The sequence below is a fragment of the Pristiophorus japonicus genome, chromosome 4 (genome assembly GCF_044704955.1).
Source record: "Pristiophorus japonicus isolate sPriJap1 chromosome 4, sPriJap1.hap1, whole genome shotgun sequence".
NCBI classification, from domain to species: Eukaryota; Metazoa; Chordata; class Chondrichthyes; family Pristiophoridae; genus Pristiophorus; species Pristiophorus japonicus.
Genome location: NC_091980.1, coordinates 157,860,944 through 157,883,426, shown reverse-complemented (window position 1 = coordinate 157,883,426; position 22,483 = coordinate 157,860,944). Strand labels below are relative to the sequence as shown.

Sequence of the window (22,483 nt, the reverse complement as noted above, 5' to 3'; positions counted from 1 at the left end):
ACATTGGCTCCTGGTTAAACAACGCCTCGATTTCAAAATTCTCTTTCTTATTTTCAAATCCCTCCATGGCCTCGCCCCTCCAAATCTCTGTAATCTCCTCCAGTCCCACAAACCCCTCCCTGAGATCTCTGTGCTCCTCTAATTTGGCCTCCTGAGAATCCCTGATTATAAATCGCTCAACCTTTGGTGGCCGTGCCTTCTGTTGCCTAGGCCCCAAGGTCTGGAACTCCCTGCCTAAACCTCTCTTTCCTCCTTCAAACCGACCTCTTTGACCAAGCTTTTGGTCACCTTCGCTAATTTCGCCTTGTGTCAAATTTGTATCTCATAATACTCCTGTGAAGCGCCTTGGGACATTTCACTACGTTAAAGGTGCTATATAAATACAAGTTGTTGTTGTTTTGTTTACTTTGTAATCTTCACTTTATTTCTTCCCTCCACACTCCTGAAAATGCTTTATATTTTCTAAATTATAGCCTATGTGACAAATGATAATAAATGGGTTGTTAAGTAGAGTTCAACACTCATCACAGAAATGTGTTGTTAGATTAGCACGCAGGAATGGTCAGACCCAGAGCAACAATCAGCAACAGTAACTTGCATTTATTTCGCGCCTTCAACATAATGATTAAACTCCTGTGAAGTGGCTTGAGGTGTATCAGACAAAATCTGACACCAAGCTAAAGAAGGAGATAGTAGGATAGGTGACCAAAAACCTTGGTCAAGAAGGTAGGTTTTAACAAGCGGCATAAAGGAGGAGAGAGGGGTGGAGAGGCAGAGCGGTTTAAGGAGGTGTAATGTGTGAACCTGAGAGTATGCTCACAGGTTTGTAGAGCTGTTGCATTGAGAGTGGCTTAGCCAGTCACATGATCTTCACAAGACTCAATAAAACCCCAGCCAGTTGGGTCTAGGTCATCCACGATGAGGTATGCAGATGTGAGCCTCGGGGATGAACTATAAATGTGTAGGGAGATTGTTAAACCGTTGTTGATAAATCAACTGGTTCTTAACAGCAATGTATTGCTCTGAATTCTTAAGCAAAGAAGCCATGAAGCAAATACATCACAGGAGGGAATTGCAGAGCTTACGGCCCAGGCAGCTGAAGGCACGGTCGCCAATGGTTGAGCGAAAGAAATCCGATGTGTAGAAGGCCAGAATTGGAGGAGCGCAGAGGTCTAGGAGGTTACAGAGATAGGGAGGTGTGTAGGGGCTGGAAGAGGTTATAGAGTTAGGGAGGGGTGTAGGGCTGGAGAAGGTTATAGAGTTAGGGAGGGGTGTAGGGCTGGAGGAGGTTAGAGATCTGGGAGGGGTGTAGGGACTGGAGGAGGTTAGAGATCTGGGAGGGGTGTAGGGACTGGAGGAGGTTAGAGATCTGGGAGGGGTGTAGGGGCTGGAGATGGTTGCAGAGATAGATAGGGAGGGATTGTAGGGGCTGGAAGAGGTTGCAGAGATCTGGGAGGGGTGTAGGGGCTGGAGGAGGTTGCAGAGATCTGGGAGGGGTGTAGGGCTGGAGGAGGTTACAGAGATAGGGAGGGGTGTAGGGCTGGAGGAGGTTGCAGAGATAGGGAGGGGTGTAGGGCTGGAGGAGGTTGCAGAGATAGGGAGGGGTGTAGGGGCTGGAGGAGGTTACAGAGATCTGGGAGGGTTGTAGGGCTGGAGGAGGTTACAGAGATAGGGAGGGGTGTAGGGCTGGAGGAGGTTACAGAGATAGGGAGGGGTGTAGGGGCTGGAGGAGGTTGCAGAGATCTGGGAGGGGTGTAGGGCTGGAGGAGGTTGCAGAGATAGGGAGGGGTGTAGGGGCTGGAGGAGGTTACAGAGATCTGGGAGGGTTGTAGGGCTGGAGGAGGTTGCAGAGATAGGGAGGGGTGTAGGGGCTGGAGGAGGTTGCAGAGATAGGGAGGGGTGTAGGGCTGGTGGAGATTAGAAATAGGGAGGGGTGTAGGGCTGGAGGAGGTTAGAGATATGGAGGGGTGTAGGGGCTGGAGGAGGTTACAGAGATCTGGGAGGGTTGTAGGGCTGGAGGAGGTTGCAGAGATAGGGAGGCATGAAGTGGACAACAATGGAGGGTGGGTCATCCCAGGCTGCTCTACCCCACTCCCGCACCAGAATGTCATGGCCACGTTTCCTGTGACCCAGTGTAGGGGGATGCACGCAGGGTTGCCAACCCTCCAGGATTGCCCTGGAGTCTCCAGGAATTAAAGGTGAATCTGCGCTGACAGCAAACCAGAAGAAAAATCACAGGCGCAGTCACAAAAATGGTGATATCTGTTCCCCATTTTCTTGGAACATTTTTGTGCATTAGTTATAAAACTGGAGATGGGGGAAAATGGCTGTTTGACCGACGCAGTTAAGAACCGTCCAATTGGGTAACTAAGAGTTTGTTTGTTGTCCAATCGGTGTGGGGAGGCGGGGCTCCGCGAGGACGGGCATATCGAGTGACCAATGGCGGGAGCCGATGGGGTGGCTGTTGGAGGTGGGCAGTCAGGTGATGAAAACTTCCGGAATCTGCCTGGTGTGGGAAAAGCTGGGCGGGAAAGAAAATAACTGATACAACAGAAAGTGGGGAAGGGCCAGGAGAAATAACATGCCCAACGCTCTTCAAATGAAACGTATTGGAGGCAATGTTGCCATGACAACACGGCGCCACTTGTTTAGAAAGAAACCCAACAAGACTTGTTAAAATGCGGAATGAACCAGCAGGCAGATTGTGAGTGGATCTGGAGGGGCTGGTGGGGATAATGGAGGGACCTGGAGTGTGAAATACTCACCCACAGCTGTGTAGCAGGTGAACAGCAGCATTGGATAGTAGAACATGTTGGTCTTACAGAACACGTGCAATGAGAACATTGTCAGAGTGAAGAAACCAGGGCTCTCTGGAGGGGAAAAAAGATTGAAATTATTTGACAAGAAATGAGTGCAATTTTAAGTTTTAAGAGAATCATCCAGCACAGAAGGCGGCCATTCAGCCCATCGAGCCTGTGCCAGCTATCCAATTAATCCCACTCCCCCGCTCTTTCCCCATGGCCCTGCAAACCTTAACAGTTCAAGTCTGTATTCATAAGTGTTATATATGTAAACTTGTATTTCCACTCAACAGCCACCAGAGGGCTCATCCCCTGGAGTCCCAAGGGATCCCATAATCCCGTGGGAGCACAGGTATTTAAGGAGGCTTCACAGGTTGGTGAGGCACTCTGGAGAACTGCAATAAAAGACTAAGGTCACACTTTACTTTGAGCTCTGTGTTCAGTCTGACTCTTTTCTCCATACACAACAATAAGAACATAAGAAATAGGAGCAGGAGTAGGCCATATGGCCCCTCGAGCCTGCTCCGCCATTTAATACGATCATGGCTGATCTGATTATAGACTCAGCTCCACTTCCCCGCCCGCTCCCCATAACCCCTTATTTTCTTATCGGTTAAGAAACTGTCTATCTCTGTCTTAAATCTACTCAATGTCCCAGCTTCCACAGCTCTGAGGCAGCGAATTCCACAGATTCATAACCCTCAGAAGAAATTCCTCCTCGTCTCAGTTTTAAATGGGTGGTCCCTTATTCTAAGATTATGCCCCTCGTTCTAGTCTCCCCCATCAGGGAACATCTTCTCTGCATCCACCTTGTCAAGCCCCCTCATAATCTTATACGTTTTGATAAGATCACCTCTCATTCTTCTGAATTCCAATGAGTAGAGGCCCAACCTACTCAACCTTTCCTCATAAATCAACCCCTTCATCTCCGGAATCAACCTAGTGAACTTTCTCTGAACTGCCTCCAAAGCAAGTCTATCCTTTCTTAAATATGGAAACCAAAACATTTCAAGTCTGTATTCAATTGCCTTGTGAAAGTTGATATTGAATTTGTTTCTATCACCCTTTCAGGCAATGCATTCCAGATCACAACAACTCGCTGCGTAAAAGAAATGATCCTAATCTCGTCTCTGCTTCTGTTGTTTTCTTATTTTTCTGAGTTTTTAAAAAAAAAAACTGATTCACCCCATATATTTTACCCTCATTCTACAAACCATTGGCTGAAGTACTGTTCTACAGACAGAGCAGCCTCTAATACCACTTCCAATTGGCTCTGCTTCAGGTCTGAGCTTCAACTGCATGTATTGGTGAGATATTTGATCACGGTGGGTGGGAAAGAGGGATTGCAACCAAGTCCGATCTTATCCTTCACTCACGCACTCAAACAAGGATCACTGGAGAGGCGCAAGGACAGGATATCCTGGCCAATTTTCCCCTTTCTCTGGCCCCCGGGAGCTGAGACTAATCATACCATTCCCAACTGCCTCTTCGACTGTAATCACCTCGGCACTGATCAGAATTCTTTGAACACTTTGGTTATTGGTAATAAATATATCAGATGGGGGGAAAAAATGCTGTTTGATTGACAGAAAAGAATCATCCAATCGGATAAGGAAGAGTCTGTTGGCTTTCCGATTGGCTGGGAAGGCGGGGCACCACGAGAATGGACATGTTGGACGACCAATGGGGAGAGTGTGGGGGCGGAGCACCATGGGGATGGACATGATGGGCAACCAATGAGGAGTGTGGGGGCGGCGCACCATGGGGATGGACATGATGAGCGACCAATGAGGAGAGTGTGGGGGCGGGACACCATGGGGATGGACGTGTGGGCCAACCAATGGCGAGAGAGGGAGTGCAGTGGTTGGAGGCAGGAGGTCATGTGATGACACCTCCAGGAATACGTCCAACCAGAGTTGGCAAACCGACATATTGCCCATTTTACACCATCGCCCATAATTAAAATGACACCCCACCCCCGAGTGTGCAAAGCTCACGGGACACACTCACTAAGCCAGAGGGAGCCTCGGAGATGCATCCTCAACAGGAGCTGGACTTTCTCTTGTAGTGTTGATCCCGTTTAGAAATAGAGTATTTCCCTACAGCAAAGTACTCCACCCATGGCCCTGGAACACCGTGAGCCGCCCTGACCTGCGAGAGGACACCACCGCAGGTTGGGAGTGTAAGAGCTGGTGCGAGCCACTGCAGCTTCCAGCGCGAGCCGCTCCAAGTGTGCGACGGCTTCAAGGTGACGTCATCAGGACCCAGGTCGCCGTTTGGAGCGTGGGCAGGAGCATCGCCTGGCCCCTGGTACAGCAGAGGACCATGGAAGGTCGTGGCGGACTTGCGACAAGTGATCGGGGCGGAGGAGTGATGAGGGATCGTGGCTGAGATTTGGTGGGTGATCGTGACGGAGGTTCGGTGAATGTTTTTGTAGCGGAGCAGCGGTGAGAGATCGTGGTGGAGGTGCGGCAAATGAGGGTACGGGGCCCAGAAGAGCCGAGGGCCCAGGGGCAGCACGGACCAGCCCACACTGCGATATGTGCTAGGTTCGTGCAGCAGAGCAGGTCTCCAATCATCCTGGTTAACCCTTGCCACTGGATAAAGGCCGAGCTCTGTCCAGCCCGTGTGGTGGCTGATGTACAACGGTCACCACACGTTAAAAAAATCCACGCACAGGCATCTTCCACCCCCTCAATTGGAGTTCAGGACTGAAATATCGGATCCTTCATTGAAACATCTGTGAACTCTCGTGGAAGCAAGTCATCCTCGTTCGAGGGACCACCTATGACTGACCACCCCACGACCCAGCTGAGAGCTGCTGAACATAACCAACATTTTTTAACAGCATTTAGTACTGAACGCAAAACACTGAACTTGCCTTTAAGCTGTGGTTTCCTCTGGTATCGGAAGGCGATCATGAGGAGGATATTGGCCAGCAAAACCAGAACAAAGACACCCCGGACCTGAAATGTATAAAGGCACGCCATCATGTCAACAGCTCCAGTTCACAGCCCACCCTGCTTCAACACTGCTCACTAATCTCCGCATCGGTCCCATCTTCCCTTTGGTAGTTCTTCCAAGAAGCTATTTTGAATGGCGCCACGTTTCGGAGTGAGCTTTGATGGGTTACCCCTCTCTATGGAGAGCAAGGCGGAGTGAGATCGAAGAAAAGAAATAAAGAAGCACTTTTTGAAGTCAGTTGCAATGTAGGAAACAAACAGATAATATAATACAAGCAGAAAAAGTGGAATATAATATAATGGGGAACAGTGCAGTAGTGTAGAAACAAGGGAGCGGATGCCAAGCGGGATAATAGAAGATAGACAGGAGAGTTGATTAGGTGAAATAACAAACAGGAGAGCGGTACTCAATCACATGACAGGCTCAATGAGGAGTGCAGAACAACATGCCAGGAGCAGCACCAGGCGTACCTAAAAACAAGGTGCAACCTGGGGAAGCTACAACACAGGACTACACAGCGGAAGCAGCATAATATAGACAGAGCTAAGCGATCCCACAACCAACAGATCAGATCAAAGCTCTGCAGTCCTGCCACATCCAGTCATGAATGGTGGTGGACCATTAAACAACTAACGGGATGAGGAGGCTCCATGAATATCTCCATCCTCAATGATGGGGGAGCCCAGCACGTGAGTGCAAAAGACAAGACTGAAGCCTTTGCAACCATTTTCAGCCAGGTGCTGAGTGGATGATCCATATCGGCCTTCTCCTGAGGTCTCCACCATCACAGAAGCCAGTCTTCAGCCAATTCGATTCACTCCAGGTGCTATTAAGAAACGCTGAGCGCACTGGATACAGTAAAGGCTATGGGCCCTGACAACATCCCGGCTGTAGTGCTGAAGACTTGTGTTCCAGAACCAGCCATGCCTGTTCCATTCCAGCTACGACATTGGAATCTACCAGACAATGTAGAAAACTGCCCAGGTATGTCCTGTCCACAAAAAGCAGGACAAATCCAATTACCGTGCCATCAGTCTACTCTCAATCATCAGCAAAGCGATGGAAGGTGTCATAAACAGTGCTATCAAGCGGCACTTACTCACCAATAATCTGCTCACCGATGCTCAGTTTGGGTTCTGCCAGGACCACTCAACTCCAGACCTCATTACAGCCTTGGTCCAAACATGGGCAAGAGCTGAATTCCAGAGGTGAGGTGAAGTGAGGGGGACTGCCCTTGACATCAAGGCAGCATTTGACCGAGTGTGGCACCAAGGAGCCCTAGTAAGATTGAAGTCAATAGGAATCAGTGGAAAAACTCTCCACTGGCTGAAGTCATACCTTGCACAAAGGAAGACGGTTGTGGTGGTTTTGGAGGTCAATCATCCCTGCCCCAGGACATCACTGCAGGAGTTCCTCAGGGCAGTGTCCTAGGCCCAACCATCTTCAGCTGCTTTATCAATGACCTTCCCTCAATCATAGTCAGAAGTGGGGATGTTTGCTGATGATTGCAGTGTTCAGTGCCATTCACAACTCCTCAGATAATGAAACAACCCATGCCCGCATGCAGCAAGTCCTGAACAACATTCAGGCTTGGGCTGATAAGTGGCAAGTAACATTCGCGCCACATAAGTGCCAGGCAATGACCATCTCCAACAAGCGAGTCTAACCATCGCTCCATGACATTCAATGGCTTTACCATCGCCAAATACCCCACCACCAACATCCTGGGGGTCACCATTGACCAGAAACTTAACTGGACCAGCCACATAAATACTGTGGTTACAAGAGTGGGTCAGAGGCTGGGTATTCTGCGGCGAGTGTCTCACCTCCTGAGGGATATAGACAGGCTAAGTGAGTGGACAAAAATTTGGCAGATGGAGTATAATGTGGGAAAATGTGAGGTTATCCATTTTGGCAGAAGTAATAGAAAAGCAAATTATAAGTTAAATGGAAAAAAATTGCAAAGTGCTGCAGTACAGAGGGACCTGGGGGTCCTTGTGCATGAAACACTAAAAGTTAGTATGCAGGTACAGCAAGTAATCAGGAAGGCAAATGGAATGTTGACCTTTATTGCAAGGGGGATAGAGTATAAAAGTGGAGAAGTCCTGCTACAACTGTACAAGGTATTGGTAAAGCCACACCTGGAGTACTGCGTACAGTTTTGGTCTCCGTATTTAAGGAAGGATATACTTGCTTTGGAGGCTGTTCAGAGAAGGTTCACTAGGTTGATGCCAGAGATGAGGAGGTTGACTTATGAAGATAGGTTGAGTGGGTTGGGCCAATACTCACTGGAGTTCAGAAGAATGAGAGGTGATCTTATCGAAACATATAAGATAATGAAGGGGCTCGACAAGGTGGATGCAGAGAGGATATTTCCACTCGTAGGGGAAACTAAAACTAGGGGGCATAGTCTTAGAATAAGGGGCCGCCCATTTAAAACTGAGATGAGGAGGAAGTTCTTCTCTGAGGGTTATAAATCTATGGAATTCTCTGCCCCAGAGAGCTGCGGAGGCTGGGTCATTGAATATATTTAAAGGTGGAGGTAGACAGATTTTTGAGTGATAAGGGAGTAAAGGGTTATGGGGAACAGGCAGGGAAGTGGAGCTGAGTCCATGATCAGATCTGCCATGATCTTATTGAATGGCGGAGCAGGCTCGAGGGGCCAAATGGCCTGCTCTGCAACTATTTCTTATGTTCTCCCCAAAGCCTTTCCACCATTTACAAGACACAAGCAAGGCGTGTGATGGAATACTCTCCACTTGCCTGGATGAGTGCAGCTCCAACAGCACTCGAGAAGCTTGACACCATCCAGGACAAAGCAGCCCGCTTGATTGGCACCCCATCCACCACCTTAAAAATTCACTCCCATCACCGACGCACTGTGGCTGCAGTGTGTACCATCTACAAGATGCACTGCAGCAACTCGCCAAGGCTTCTTGGACAGCACCTCCCAAACCCACTCAGAAGGACAAGGGCAGCAGGTGCATGGGAGCACCATCATCTCCACGTTACACACCATCCCAACTTGGAAATATATCGGCGTTCCTTCATCGTTGCTGGGTCACAATCCTGGAACTCCCTCCCTAACAGCACTGTGGGAGCACCTTCACCACACGGACTGCAGCAGTTCAAGAAGGTGGCTCACCACCACCTTCTCAAGGGGTAATTGGGGATGGGCAATAAATGCTGGCCTTGCCAGCGACACCCACACTCAGTGAATGATTAAAAAAAAACCCCAACTGTGATCCAACCCATGCCCTTCATAAATCCAAGTCCCTTTGCTGTACTTCTGAAGTTGACACACTCGTACTTACTGTCGTGTATAATGTGTGCACCGGTGAGGATGCTCACAGGTTTGTAGAGCTGTTGAGTTGGGAGTGGCTTAGCCAATCACATGATATTCACAAGACTCAATAAAACCCCAGCCAGTTGGGTTCGGGGGATCCACGATGAGGCAGCTGGCTGTGAGCCTGGTGGATGAACTGGTAACATGTAGTGTGATTGTTAAACGTTTGCTAATAAACCAACTAATTCTTAAGAATTCACAGCAACACATTGCTATTAGGCAAAGAACCCATGGAGCAAATACATTCCACCTACCATGAAGAGGTGGTGAGCCAGGAGGATGAATGAGGCCGTAAGGCCGAAAGGCAGCAATCCAATCTCGTCCGTTGCAAACTCGTGACCTTTAACCGTAGTTCTTCCAGCTGTGTCCTGAAAAGGGGAAAAGAAATGATTGGGTGTGTGTGAGGAACAGAGCGCGCAAGCAATTCACCAAGCCATGGTAAAGAGAGGCCATCCCAAAATGTCCCGGAACCAGCGCCGGTGCTGACAGAGAGAGCCAAGCCCTCGCTCGAGCACGACATGTGACAGGGAGGGAGAGGTCGGGCGCCAAGCAAGATGGCTCCTGCTGACCGGGCCCAGTGTCTCGGGTCTGGCCACGGGCCGGCTGACCTCCCAACCCACCCGTGCAGGTCAATCATTTCCCATTGGCATGGCTGTCCTGTGTTACCCTCCAACACGGGCCAGGTCAACGAGGCTGCACATGTGACAACATCAACTGAGCATGTGCAGGGTCTGCAATGGGGAACAAGGGGCAACGACAATGGACTCGATTACACAATGGCTTTTGACGGAAGTGCTCCCACAATGCAAAGGGCCGTAGGTCTGTTGGTTCGATTTGGGACAATGCCGACTTAGCATCAGACCAAGGCAAGGGGAGCGTCAGGCTCACAACTGGAGCATCTTCCTTCAACAGCTCGCAGAGACAATGCCACAGTTGGCCAGTGAATGTTTTAATGTGTATTTGCTTCTGGCCACTTTCTCAGCCTATCTTTGACTGAAAGCATTCACTCCTGTTGGGGCACTGTCATGGACACCAGGCACTTTGTGTTGCTGCCATTCTTCATACGCGAGCTGAGACACACTGGGCAGGCAATTCGAGCGCGGGAGGCATCATAGCCCAGCCCAATTCACTCATTCAGCGTCCACAGATACACAGCCCAGCACTGCGATCGGGGACAGTAATTCTGGCTGATTTGCCCCCTCGAATGCCCCAATGACAGGCTGTGGCTGAGATCAGCCCACAGTGCAGACTGGGAATCAAACGCACGGCCTTCGGTCCTCTGTTGCAGGTCGCCATGGTGTACAGCGAGAACGCTGCATATAAATGTGACCCCGGAGTGATATCTCCATTATTCCAACAGAGGCTACAGTGCTTTCTAATCCCTCTCCGGTAGCAAGTCATTCTCTTCACCCATCAGAGCTGCTCAATCTCACAAAAGACTAGCTGTAATTTGCAGTTCAGTAACGGTGAATTTAACGGCCAGTGTATCATGTGGAATGGCACTAATTCCAAGCATGCCACATGCAAGGGAAGGTGCTGCCTCCATGGCTTTGGGACTGCTAAATAATATAAATAATTGCATTTATATAACGCCTTTCACAACTTCAGGATGGCCCAAAGTGCTTTACAGCCAATGAAGTATCATAGAATCATAGAATGGTTACAGCACAGAAGGCGGCCATTCGGCCCATCTATAGTAAATATGGCAGTTAATGTGCACACAGCACGATCCCACAAAAAGCAATGTGATAACGAGCAGATAATCTGTTTTGAGTGCTGTTTGAGCAATATCTATATATATATAGGCCAAGTCACCGGGGATAACTCCCCTGCTCTTCTTCGAAATAGTGTCATGGGATCTTTTACGTCCACCTGAGAACAGACAGGGCCTCAGTTTGACGTCTCATCCGAAAGACGGCACCTCCGACAATGCAGCACTCCCTCAGCACTGCACTGGAGTGTCAGCCTAGATTTATGTGCTCAAGTCCCTGGAGTGGGATTTGAACCCACAACCTTCTGACTCAGAGTGCTACCTACTGAGCCATTTCTAGGCTAAATAACCGGCCCTCAGACGATGGTTAACCACCAGGCTAAAGCACAAAGGCAGTGGCAACTGAGAGACATCGGCAAGTATGCACCTTTGGCCTTTTGGTTACTGAGGATTATGGAGCAATTCTGCAGAATATCCCCCTTTGGGTTCACACGTCTACCCTGACCAGCCAGAGAGGAACACGCCATCTTTTTGAAACCGTGAGGTAAATGTGAGGTTATCCACTTTGGGGGCAAAAACACAAAGGCAGATTATCTGAATGGTGACAGATTAGGAAAAGGGAGGTGCAATGAGACCTGGGTGTCATGGTACATCAGTCATTGAAAGTTGGCATACAGGTACAGCAGGCGGTGAAGGCGGCAAATGGTATGTTGGCCTTCATAGCTGGGGGATTTGAGTATAGGAGCAGGGAGGTCTTACTGCAGTTGTACAGGGTCTTGGTGAGGCCCCACCTGGAATATTGTGTTCAATTTTGGTCTCCTAATCTGAGGAAGGACGTTCTTGCTATTGAGGGAGTGCAGCAAAGATTCACCAGACTGATTCCCGGGATGGTGGGACTGACATATGAGGAGAGACTGGATCAACTGGGACTTTATACACTGGAGTTTAGAAGGATGAGAGGGGATCTCATAGAAACATACAAGATTCTGACGGGACTGGTCAGATGCGGCAAGAATGTTCCCGATGATGGGAAAGTCCAGAACCAGGGGACACAGTTTTCGGATAAGGGGTAGGCCATTTAGGACTGAGATGAGGAGAAACTTCTTCACTCAGAGTTGTTGACCTGTGGAATTCCCTGCCGCAGAGAGTTGTTGATGCCAGTTCATTGGATATATTCAAGAGGGAGTTAGATATAGCCCTTACGGCTAAAGGGATCAAGGGGTATGGAGAGAAAGCAGGAAAGGGGTACTGAGATGATGATCAGCCATGATCTTATTGAATGGTGGTGCAGGCTCGAGGGGCCGAATGGCCTATTCCTGCACCTATTTTCTATGTTTCTATGTTTAATTCTGACCAAAGTTGAGGAGGAGTTTAATTTCATGCTGTGCAATGCCTTGTACCTCCAGCAGGTGGAGCCAAACCATTGCCAAGAGAAACACAGGTGATTAAACCATAAACAGCGGGAGATTAAAACAATTATCCACAGTAGGGACTGGCTGAACAGAGCGCAATAAAAACCTGCTGTCAGTGTCCACAGACCTATCTGCACATGGCCGGAACCTATCCTCTGACCACCTGCTACTCAGTATTGATAAAAGGCCTGCTTTTTTTTGAATCTATTAGAAGACCTGAAAGACTTGCATTTATATAGCGCCTTTCACGACCACCAGACATCTCAAAGCGCTTTACAGCCAATTAAGTACTTTTGGAGTATAGTCACTGTTGTAATGTGGGAATCGCAGCAGCCAATTTGCGCACAGCAAGCTCCCACAAACAGCAATATGATGATAACCAGATAATCTGTTTTTTGTTATTTTGATTGAGGGATACGTATTGGCCAGGACACCGGGGAAATTTACCCGTTCTTTGAAATAGTGCCAGGGATATTTTACATTCACTTGATGGGGCAGACGGGACCTCGGTTTAACGTCTCATCCGAAAGACGGCACCTCCGACAGTGCAGCACTCCCTCAGCACTGCACTGGAGTGTCAGTCTGGTTTTACATGTTCAAATCCCTGGAGTGGGACCTGAACCCACAACCTTCTGACTTGGATGTGAAAGTGCCACCCACTGAGCCACGACTGACACTATTGACGAATAACGTCCAGTCATCATGAGTGAACAATACAGCTGGAGGCGAGAGGAGAGAGAGAGAGAGAGAGAGAGAGAGAGAGAATTCCAGAGCTGAGGGCAGCTAAAGGCATGGCTGCCAATGTTGGAGCGATTTAAAATTCAGGCCAGAATTGGAGGAGCACAGTGATCTCAAAAGGCTTGTAGAGCTGGAGGTTATAGAGATAGGGAGGGGTGTAGGGGCTGGAGGAGGTTACAGAGGTAGGGAGGGGTGTAGGGGCTGGAGGAGGTTACAGAAATAGGGAGGGGTGTCGAGCTGGAGATTACAGAGATAGGGAGAGGTGTAGGTGCTGGAGGATGTTACAGAGATAGGGAGGGTGTAGGACTGGAGGAGGTTACAGAGATAGGGAGGGGTGTAGGGGCTGGAATTAGAGATCAGGAGGGAGGAGGTTAGAGAGATCTGGAGGGGTGTAGGGCGGAATGAGGTAGGGCCAGAGGAGGTTAGAGAGATAGGGAGGGGTGTAGGGCTGGAGGAGATTACAGAGATTGGGAGGGTTGAAGGGGCAGGAGGAGGTTACAAAGATAGGGAGGGGTTTAGGGCGGATGGAGGTTACAGAGATCAGGAGGGAGGAGGTTAGAGAGATCAGAAGGGGCGTAGGGGGTGGGAGGAGGTAGGGCCGGAGGAGGTTACAGAGATAGGGAGGGGTGTAGGGCTGGAGGAGATTACAGAGATGGGGAGGAGAGGCCATGTAGGGATCAGAAACCAGGATGAGAACTTTAAACTCGAGGCATTGCTGGACTGGGAGCCAATGTAGGTCAGCGAGCACAGGGGTGATGGGTGAACGGGACTTGGTGCGAGTTAGGATAAAGGCAGCGGAGTTTTGGATGACCACAAGTTTATGGATGAAGGGCACAAATTGTGTTGGAGTAGCCAGTTTGTACCAACTGAACAAGGTTAGGGAGGACCTACTGGATTGTGGGCGATCTGTTCCTTGATGCCATTTGCCCACTTCTGCTCCCTTGAAACCCTTACCGAACAATCTAATCGATCTCCGGCTGGAGCGCTCGAAGTGACCCCCAACATCCACAGCTTCTTTTGGGGGGGAGGGGGGGGGGGGGGGGGGGGGGGGAGTTCCAGATTATCACTACCCTTTGTGTGAAAAAGGGATTTCACTCCTCGACGGCCTGGCTCTAAATTTTATGATTGCACTTCCTTGTTCTCGATTCCCCACCCAAAGAAACAGCTTCTCTGTATCTATCCCATTGAATGCCTTGATTACTTTAAAGCTATCGATTAGATCAACTTTCTAAACTCCAGGGAACACAGGCCAAGTTTATGGACATTGACCACATGTGTGGAGTTTGAAGGATGACTGGGCAGATGTTGGCAGTGATATCCTCCACGGTCAAATATCCTGCTGACACTCGCATGGAGATGACTATTTGAGCAGAGTAACAGTATAGAGTGGCTGGTGCCTCTGGAACTGTACCTGTAGACATCAAAAAAATTAGATTTGGGGGGGGGAACGGAGAGCGGGGAAGAGAGTGTAAAGAAATCTTTTAAGGATCTTGTGAACTGGTCATTTGTTACCCAAACTATTCAACAACAAATTTATTCACATACAGACTTTGTGCACAGAGTCTTGCAACAGGCGTATCAGTGAGAAAACCATGTATCTGGTTACCTGTGCTCGGACTTCAATGTAGTGTATTCCTTTACTGTAATTCTCAGCCTGCCAGAGGAGGGAGAAGAGTGGCCCTCTGACGTGGGCCGCACTGCCCATACTGATACTGTCAATACTGACCAGGACCGAGGTGACTTGTGATGGCGAGAAGACCAGGACCCTAACGAGGAAATGTAAAAAATTCATTATCAGCAATAACTGAATTACAAAAACCGCATTAAATCCCTCAGTTGATAACGGTGTACTTTATACCAGCCACTTTATAACGGCAAACTTTAGGAAGGCTGTCAAGGGATTGGTGAGGGGGCTTACCAGAATGGTACCAGGGATGAGGGCAGCGTGAGAACATCAGAGGCAGGTCGGAGCCATAAAAGGAACGGAGGTGAGCGGCCCTGGGAGCAGCGTGGAGGTCCCGGGAGACTACTTCAGGGAGCAGTGTGAGCTGGTGCAGGAGGGCGACGGCAGCAAAGAGTGACGTCATCAAGGTCCAGGTCGGTGATTGGAGCATGGGCAGATACAGCGAGGTCGGGGCAAAGGAGCGACAAAAGACTGTAGAAGGACATGATCTGGGCCCAGGAGAGGCATGAGTTCGGGGCCAGGGGCAGCACGGGCCAGCCCACACTGCGATGTGCACGCACTAGGCCCGTGCAGCAGAGCAGGTCTTCAGTCATCCTGGTTAATCCTTGCCACTGGACCAAGACCGAGCTCTGTCAAGCCCGTGTGGTGGCTGGTGTGCAACGGTCACCATACATTAAAAAAATCCATGTACAGGCATCTTCCACCCTTCAGGATGTAGTTCGGGAACCTGGAATATTAGGTCCTTCATTGGAACACCTGTGAACTCATCCTTTTTTGGCGTGGAAGCAAGTCATCCTCGCTTCGAGGGACTGCCTATGATTGATTGATTGACCAAGGATGAGGGACTCTTGTAGTTGTCACACGGTGAAGTTCATGTTCGTTGTACCTCCTAGTGGACGGAATCCGCACTGCGACTCCGGGAGGAGCTCTTCAGCCACAGGGAGAAGATAGTTGAGGAGGATTCTTGCGATGACTTTCCCAGTGGCCAACAGCAGGGAGATTCCTCTGTAGTTGCTTTTTTTTTAAAAAAAAAGATGGTCTTTAAAGAGGACCCTCAAATCATAGGTAGTCCCTCGGAATCGAGGAAGACTTGCTTCCACTCTAAAAATGAGTCCTTAGGTGGCTGAACAGTCCAATACAGGAATTAGTCTCCGTCACAGGTGGGACAGACAGTGGTTGGGGGAAGGGGAGGGTGGGACTAGTTTGCCGCATGCTCTTTCCGCTGCCCGCGCTCGTTTTCTGCGTGCTCTCAGCGAGGAGACTCGAGGTGCTCAGCGCCCTCCCAGATGCACTTCCTCCACTTAGGGCGGTCTTTGGCCAGGGACTCCCAGGTGTCAGTGGGGATGTTGCACGTTATCAGGGAGGCTTTGAGGGTGGCCTTGAAACGTTTCCTCTGCCCACCTGGGGGCTTGCTTGCCGTGTAGGAATTCCGAGTAGAACGCTTGCTTTGGGAGTCTTGTGTCAGGTGTCAGGCATGCGAACAATGTGGCCTACCCAGCGGAGCTGGTTAAGTGTGGTCAGTGCTTCAATGCTGGGGATGTTGGCCTGGTCGAGGACGCCAACGTTGGTGCGCGTCTCCTCCCAGGGGATCTGCTGCCTCCCCACCGACACCTGGCCCAAGACCGCCCAAAATGGAGGAAGTGCATCCAGGAGGGCGCTGAGCACCACGAGTCTCGTCGCCGAGAGCATGCAGAAATCAAGCACAGGCAGCGGAAGGACCGTGCGGCAAACCAGTCCCACCCACCCTTTCCCTCAACGACTCTCTGTCCCACCTGTGACAGGGACTGTAATTCCCGTATTGGACTGTTCAGTCACCTGAGAACTCACTTTTAGAGTGGAAGCAAGTCTTCCTCGATAAATTGATTCGATTGTGGATTGGCTGCACGTGTTCAATAGGGAGCTGAACGAGTGGGGGACATCGAGTTACAGAGGGTTGGTGGGTTAACGGGAGAGTTACCAACCCTTTGATTGTCCTGGTTCTTCAGTCGTCTTGGTTAACCCTTGCCACTGGACCAAGACCTAGCTCTGTCAAGCCCGTGTGGTGGCTGGTGTGCAACAGCCCACACACGTTAAAAAAATCCACGCACAGGCATCGTCCACCCTTCAGAATGTAGTTCGGGTCCTTCATTGAAACACCTGTGAACTTATCCTTTTTTAGCGTGGAAGCAAGTCATCCTCGTTTCGAGGGACTGCCTCTGATGACGATTGCCCTGGTGTATTCACAAATTGAAGATTCATCTCCAGGACACTTCTGAGAGTAATCCTGGAGATAAATCATCGGGGCATTAAAAAATATTGTGCATTTTTCTCATTCTCTGATTCTCAAGGGCTGGATTTCCCGCTCCTGTTTTTGCCCCAGAAAGGCGGCGGTGAGCTGTTCCGGGCCGGCGGCCAGCTTCCAGCGCCCCCCCCCGCCGGGGTTTTCGGGGGCCGGTGTCGGCGGGGCGCGGAGCATTACCGCCCGGGAGAGGCGAGCCGGTGTGCAACGCCCCTGGTTGCGACACCAGCCCGATCTGTACGCCCCGCAGCGCCCCCTGCTGGGGCCGCCTGGGAAAGTGGTTCGAGATATAGCGGCCGCAGTGAGGCCAGTAATGTCCACCTCAGGCAAGTGTGGTTGTTTCTTTTTTTTTTTGCGATTTATATTGTGGTAGTGTGGACTATGTATTGGGAATGTTTTTGGCAGATTTTCTTCCAGTTTTATAAAACAAATTCTCCCCAGGCCTCTCGGCACTCCCAGGCCGGCTGGGTTTAGCTCGGGATTTTCCCTTGCTCAGCTGGCCGAGCGCCCTGAGAGAGGTAACACCTCCCTTAGCGCCCCGCCCCACACTCAGGGCCCAGCTGACCAATTTTCCTGACGGAGGCACAAACGTTTTCCAGGCGGGATCAGGACCGCCCCACCATCATTAACCCCCGAAATCCTAAAAGCTGAAAATCCAGCCCTTTGGGGCAGATTTTCTGGTCCTTTGCGCACCGTTTTTTGCCCCAGAGTGGTGGCAATGGCGATGGTGCGGTCTGCTGGCCGGGCGGTCAGCCTCCCACGCCCGGCGGGGTTTTTTGCGGCAGCGCAGAGCAACACTGCCGGGAGGGGCTGTGCCGATGTGCAATGCCCCTGGTCGGACACGGCGCGAGGTTTGACTCCCCCCGGATTTGTGTTGTGGCGGCATGGGCATGTTTTGGGAATGTTTGTGGGTTTTTTCAGGTTCCCGCCCCCCCCCCCCCAACCCCACCGCCTCCCCGACTCCCCCAGGCGTCTCTCGGATTGCTCCCGGCCCGGCTCTTTAGCTCGGGAGTTTCTCAGCCCAGTGCCCCAAGAGAGATATATACAAAGCCTCCCTCGGTGCCCCGCCCCACACGCAGGGCCCAGCTGCCCAATGTTACTGACTGAGGCGCAAACTGTTCCCGGGCGCTAACTTTACCGCCCCGCCACAATTACCGCCCCAATATCAGCAAAGCCGAAAATCCGGCCCTTTATTTATATAAATATTGACAATGGCAGTGTTGGGTGGGAAGGTGCTTGATCGACAGGCGAGGATCATCCAATCGCAAACTGAAGATTGTTAGTTTTCCAATCGGCATGGGAAGGCGGGACTCCACACGGAGGGATGGGTCCGACGCTCAATGGCGGCGGGGGGGGGGGGGGGGGGGGGAAGGGCGGCGATGAAATCTCCCAGAATATGTCCAACCAGCATCGATCGGCAACTGTGGTTAACGGTGGGGGCCGGAACACCAGTCACCATGATCTCCTGGGGATGGTTTGATGGTCTCCAGAGGTCAGAGAGGAATTTCCCAGTTACAATTGCCTATTGGGATGGGACAGGGTTAATGCCCCAGCTGGAGATGTCCCATCCTGTGTTATATGCTGATATGAACCTTGAGTAATGTAACTTCCACATCAACATCAATGTTCCCCAAACAAACAAAGGCCCCAGAAACAGAATCAGCCCACTCGGGAGAGCTCACAGGATAGGCTTTATTACAAAGTGCCAACCCTGCCACGATTTTAAAAGACTTGCATTTATATAGCGCCTTTCACGACCACTGGACATCCCAAAGCACTTTACAGCCAATGTAGTACTTTTGAAGTGTAGTCACTGCTGTAATGTGGGAAACACGACAGCCAATTTGCGCACAGCAAGCTCCCAGAAACAGCAATGTGATAATGACCAGATAAACTGTTTTTTTTTGAGAGGTTGATTGGGGGCCCAACCGTCCCTCTGCGCGGAGACCTGCCTTCCCACTCCGATTGATTAGCCGGGACACCGGGGATAACTGCCCTGCTCTTCTTCGAAATAGTGCCATGGGATCTTTTACGTCCACCTGAGAGAGCAGACGTTTAGCGTCTGTTTCAACCTCAGTTTAATGTCTCATCTGAAAGACGGCACCTCTGACAGTGCAGCGTTCCCTCAGTACTACATGGAATTGCCAGCCTAGATTTTTGTGCTCAAGTCTCTGGAGTGGGACTTGAACCCACAATCTTCTGACTCACAGGTCAGAGTGCTACTCACTGAGCCACAGCTGACACACTTTTGAGGCAGTAATTTCACTTCAGGGTTCAGATGTGTTATGTATGTATGTTAATGTACCTTCACACTGTATACACTATACCTGTACCACCAGAGGGTGCTACTGCTGGAGACCTCAGGGTCACCTGCACACTGCAGGTAACCCAGTATAAAAGGGAGCTCACCTCTTGGTGTCCTCACTCTAGGAGTTGCAATAAACGGACTATGGTCACTACAGTTCAGTACTATACCTTACCTCGTGGAGTAGTTATTAGAGTGCTTGCACATTATAAAGTATTCAAATTTTGGCGTTGTGGTTTAGGATGTCAACTGAAGCCCTTATTTTAGCTTACTGACTTGTAGTCAGTCTCAAATATCCATTATATTCTGTCAAAAGGGGCTGCCAGCTAAATTGAGAATACTCCAACCTCACTCCAGAACAGCAGCTTGTATTTATACAGTGCCTTTGGCTTAGAAAAATACATCTCAAAATGCTTCACAGAGCCAAAGGAACAGATATTAAGAGGGGTGAGCAATAGCTTGGTTTTCAGGAGTAGTCTTAAGGGAGGAGTGGCAGAGGGGTTTTAGGGAGTGAATTTCAGAGCGTGGGGCCGAGTGCTGAAGGCATGGCTGCCAATGGTGGGCAGGGAGAGCAGGATTAGGTACCTTACAACCTTCCAGACTCAACATTGAGTTCAACCACTGCTCCCATTTTATCCAGACAGCGGGTGCTGGTAATGATTCTGTTGCTGCCATTCTTTACTTGTCCTATTACCACCGTCTATTGCCTTGCACCATCACAACTTTTGGCATTTAATCTCTCCTGCCTTCCACCCTGATAAAGACCTTCCCTTTTGTTCTTTCTTCTATCTTAGTAGCACAGGATCAGTTCAGTACTGAGGGAGTGCTGTACTGTCGGAGGTGAGGCTGAACCCAAGGCCCCGTCTGTCCAGGTGATTCGGTGGATGTTAAAGGTCCCCTGACACTGTTCTAAGAGCAGGGAGTTCTCCCGGTGTCTAGACCATCATTTCTCCTTCAAATCACCACCACCAAAAACAGGCTAACTGGCCACTGCTGGGACCTCACTGTGCTCTAAATTACTTCATTGGCTGGAAGGCACTTTGGCAGGTTGCAAGGTCTATATAAATGCAAGTCTTTTTTTTATTTTCAAACACAATGCATGTGCTTTTCCACCAATTGAAAATGTAGCATTTGCAACTGCCATGGAAACAAGATATTCGGCATTATCCCATCGGTGACATCATTACCATTAAATAGTCTGCATCCAAAACAGTAAAGGCCATCAAATTGCTGCCCGAATTCTGCACTGGAGTGTCGGCCTAGATGATGTGTTCAAGGTATGGCATTGGTTCGAGCTTCTGCTACAAAGGTGTGCGTGCTCCTATCCGAGTCCTGACCATATGCTTTACAGGCAACTTCCATCTACACATAGCAACTAAAACACACCGCTTTCGATTAGACAGAAGCGAGTGGTTTCAGCTCAATAACAACTTGTATTTATATAGCGCCTTTAATGTAGTGAAACGTCCCAAGACGCTTCGCAGGAGTATTAGAGAGTTTGAAAAATTTGGCACCAAGCCACATAAGTAGAAATTAGCGCAGGCTTGGTCAAAGAGGTAGGTTTTAAGGAGCGTCTTGAAGGAGGAAAAAGAGGGGGAGAGAGGCGGAGAGGTTTAGGCAGGGAGTTCTGGCCTCGCCAACACAAGGCACAGCCCACCGATGGTTGAGTGATTATAATCAGGGATGCTCAAGAGGGCAGAATTAGAGGAGGGTAGATATCTCGGGGGGGGGGGGGGGTTGGGGTGGGGGGCAGGGATGGTGCTGGAGGAGATTAGAGATAGGGAGGGGCGAGGCAATGGAGGGATTTGAAAACAAGGATGAGAATTTTGAAATCGAGGCCATTGCTTAACCAGGAGCCAATGTAGGTCATCGAGCACAGGGGGTGATGGGTGAGCAGGATTTGGTGCAAGTTAGGACAAGGGCAGCCGAGTTTTGGATCACCTCCAGTTTACGTAGGGTAGAATGTGGGAGGCCAGCCAGGAGTGCGTTGGAATAATCAAGTCTAGAGGTAACAAAGGCATGGATGAGGGCTTCAGCAGAAGATGAGCTAAGGCAAGGGCGGAGACGGGTGATGAGATCAGAGTATGAGTGATGACAGAACAAACTGATGAGTGCTCCTGAAGGTACAGGAGTGTAGTGATTATGGACCCGCATCCCAAAGGTTTAGAGCTCAAGTCCCTGCAATGGCAAGTTTGTGTAATGGGATTCGATAAACCTGACCCAACAGGTCCATGCCACGCCCAGCTACATGTGGTTCAGGATGGGACAGAAAGGACAAAATCTTGTTTCAGGATTACAAGGGTTGGCACATTATAATTTCCCACAGGATATGAGTGTTGAATGCATGCTTGGAATCAGGGCATGGTAACAATGACCATGCATAGTTCTTGTTTCTATCACACTATGTAAACTAAAAATCCTTTGACTGTAGACTTGTTCGGGAAAAGACGGCAGCCAAAAGGAATGTAACTGAGAACAGAAGAGACACCAGCTCAGATCAGCCATGTTCTCCTTGAATGGCGGAGCAGGCTCGAGGGGCCAAATTGCCGACTCCTGCTCCTAATTCTTGTGTTCTTACCTGATGTGTGTAGAGTGCTTGATTCTGCCCAGGGGCTCGTGTCCAGGCGTACTGTATAGAGCGGACTTTGGATTGGTGATGAGAATTACTGGCCATGTGTCAAACTTCAGATCCACAAAGCTGAAGAGATCGTGGTCAAACGCCACTAGACGGTACCTGCCGAGAGAAAACCAACCTTTAGGGACATGACAGCAGCATCCAGCCTAAACCAGCCCTCATACAAAACTGAGCCACTTCACACGTGACCAGAAGACTTTACCATCCCGTCAAAAGCAGTGACTAAGCTCTCCTGATGACCCGGCTGATTGGAGGCCAGGAAGACACAGGTTTGATTCCTGAGCCACAGTGAATTAGCTGGTCACAACTGGCTGTAATGCCTGGGACATGGATTGGAAAAAGAATTGGACGGATTCAACTCGCGTCATCGTGTCCCTTTGTATCCTCCTCAACCTGTCTGCTGCCTTCAATGTTGCTGACAAATAAAAGATCTTCAGACACCTCTCCTCCGCAGTCCATCGCTGTGGCCCTGCTCACTCCTGGTAACATTCCTATCTGTTGCACCATAGGGATTGCGATACCTCGAATGGTTTCTCCAACACCAAGACCTGGCTGACCCAATACCTCTTCCAGCTTTTAAAGTCAACAAAACCCTAAGGTGTCCTCTTT

General features: G+C 49.9%; 1 protein-coding gene across 1 annotated transcript in view; it reads right to left on the bottom strand.

Annotated features, from left to right (window-relative positions):
* The window catches only part of tmem62 (transmembrane protein 62), a 51,782-nt gene that overhangs the window by 3,557 nt on the left and 25,742 nt on the right, over nt 1-22,483 (bottom strand). The window contains exons 8-12 of the mRNA XM_070878718.1: nt 21,818-21,973; nt 14,579-14,738; nt 9,366-9,479; nt 5,683-5,767; nt 2,766-2,870 (exon numbers count right to left, since the gene is read on the bottom strand). Of these exons, the coding sequence (XP_070734819.1) occupies nt 2,766-2,870; nt 5,683-5,767; nt 9,366-9,479; nt 14,579-14,738; nt 21,818-21,973 (620 nt within the window). The remainder of the gene's footprint in view (nt 1-2,765; nt 2,871-5,682; nt 5,768-9,365; nt 9,480-14,578; nt 14,739-21,817; nt 21,974-22,483) is intronic.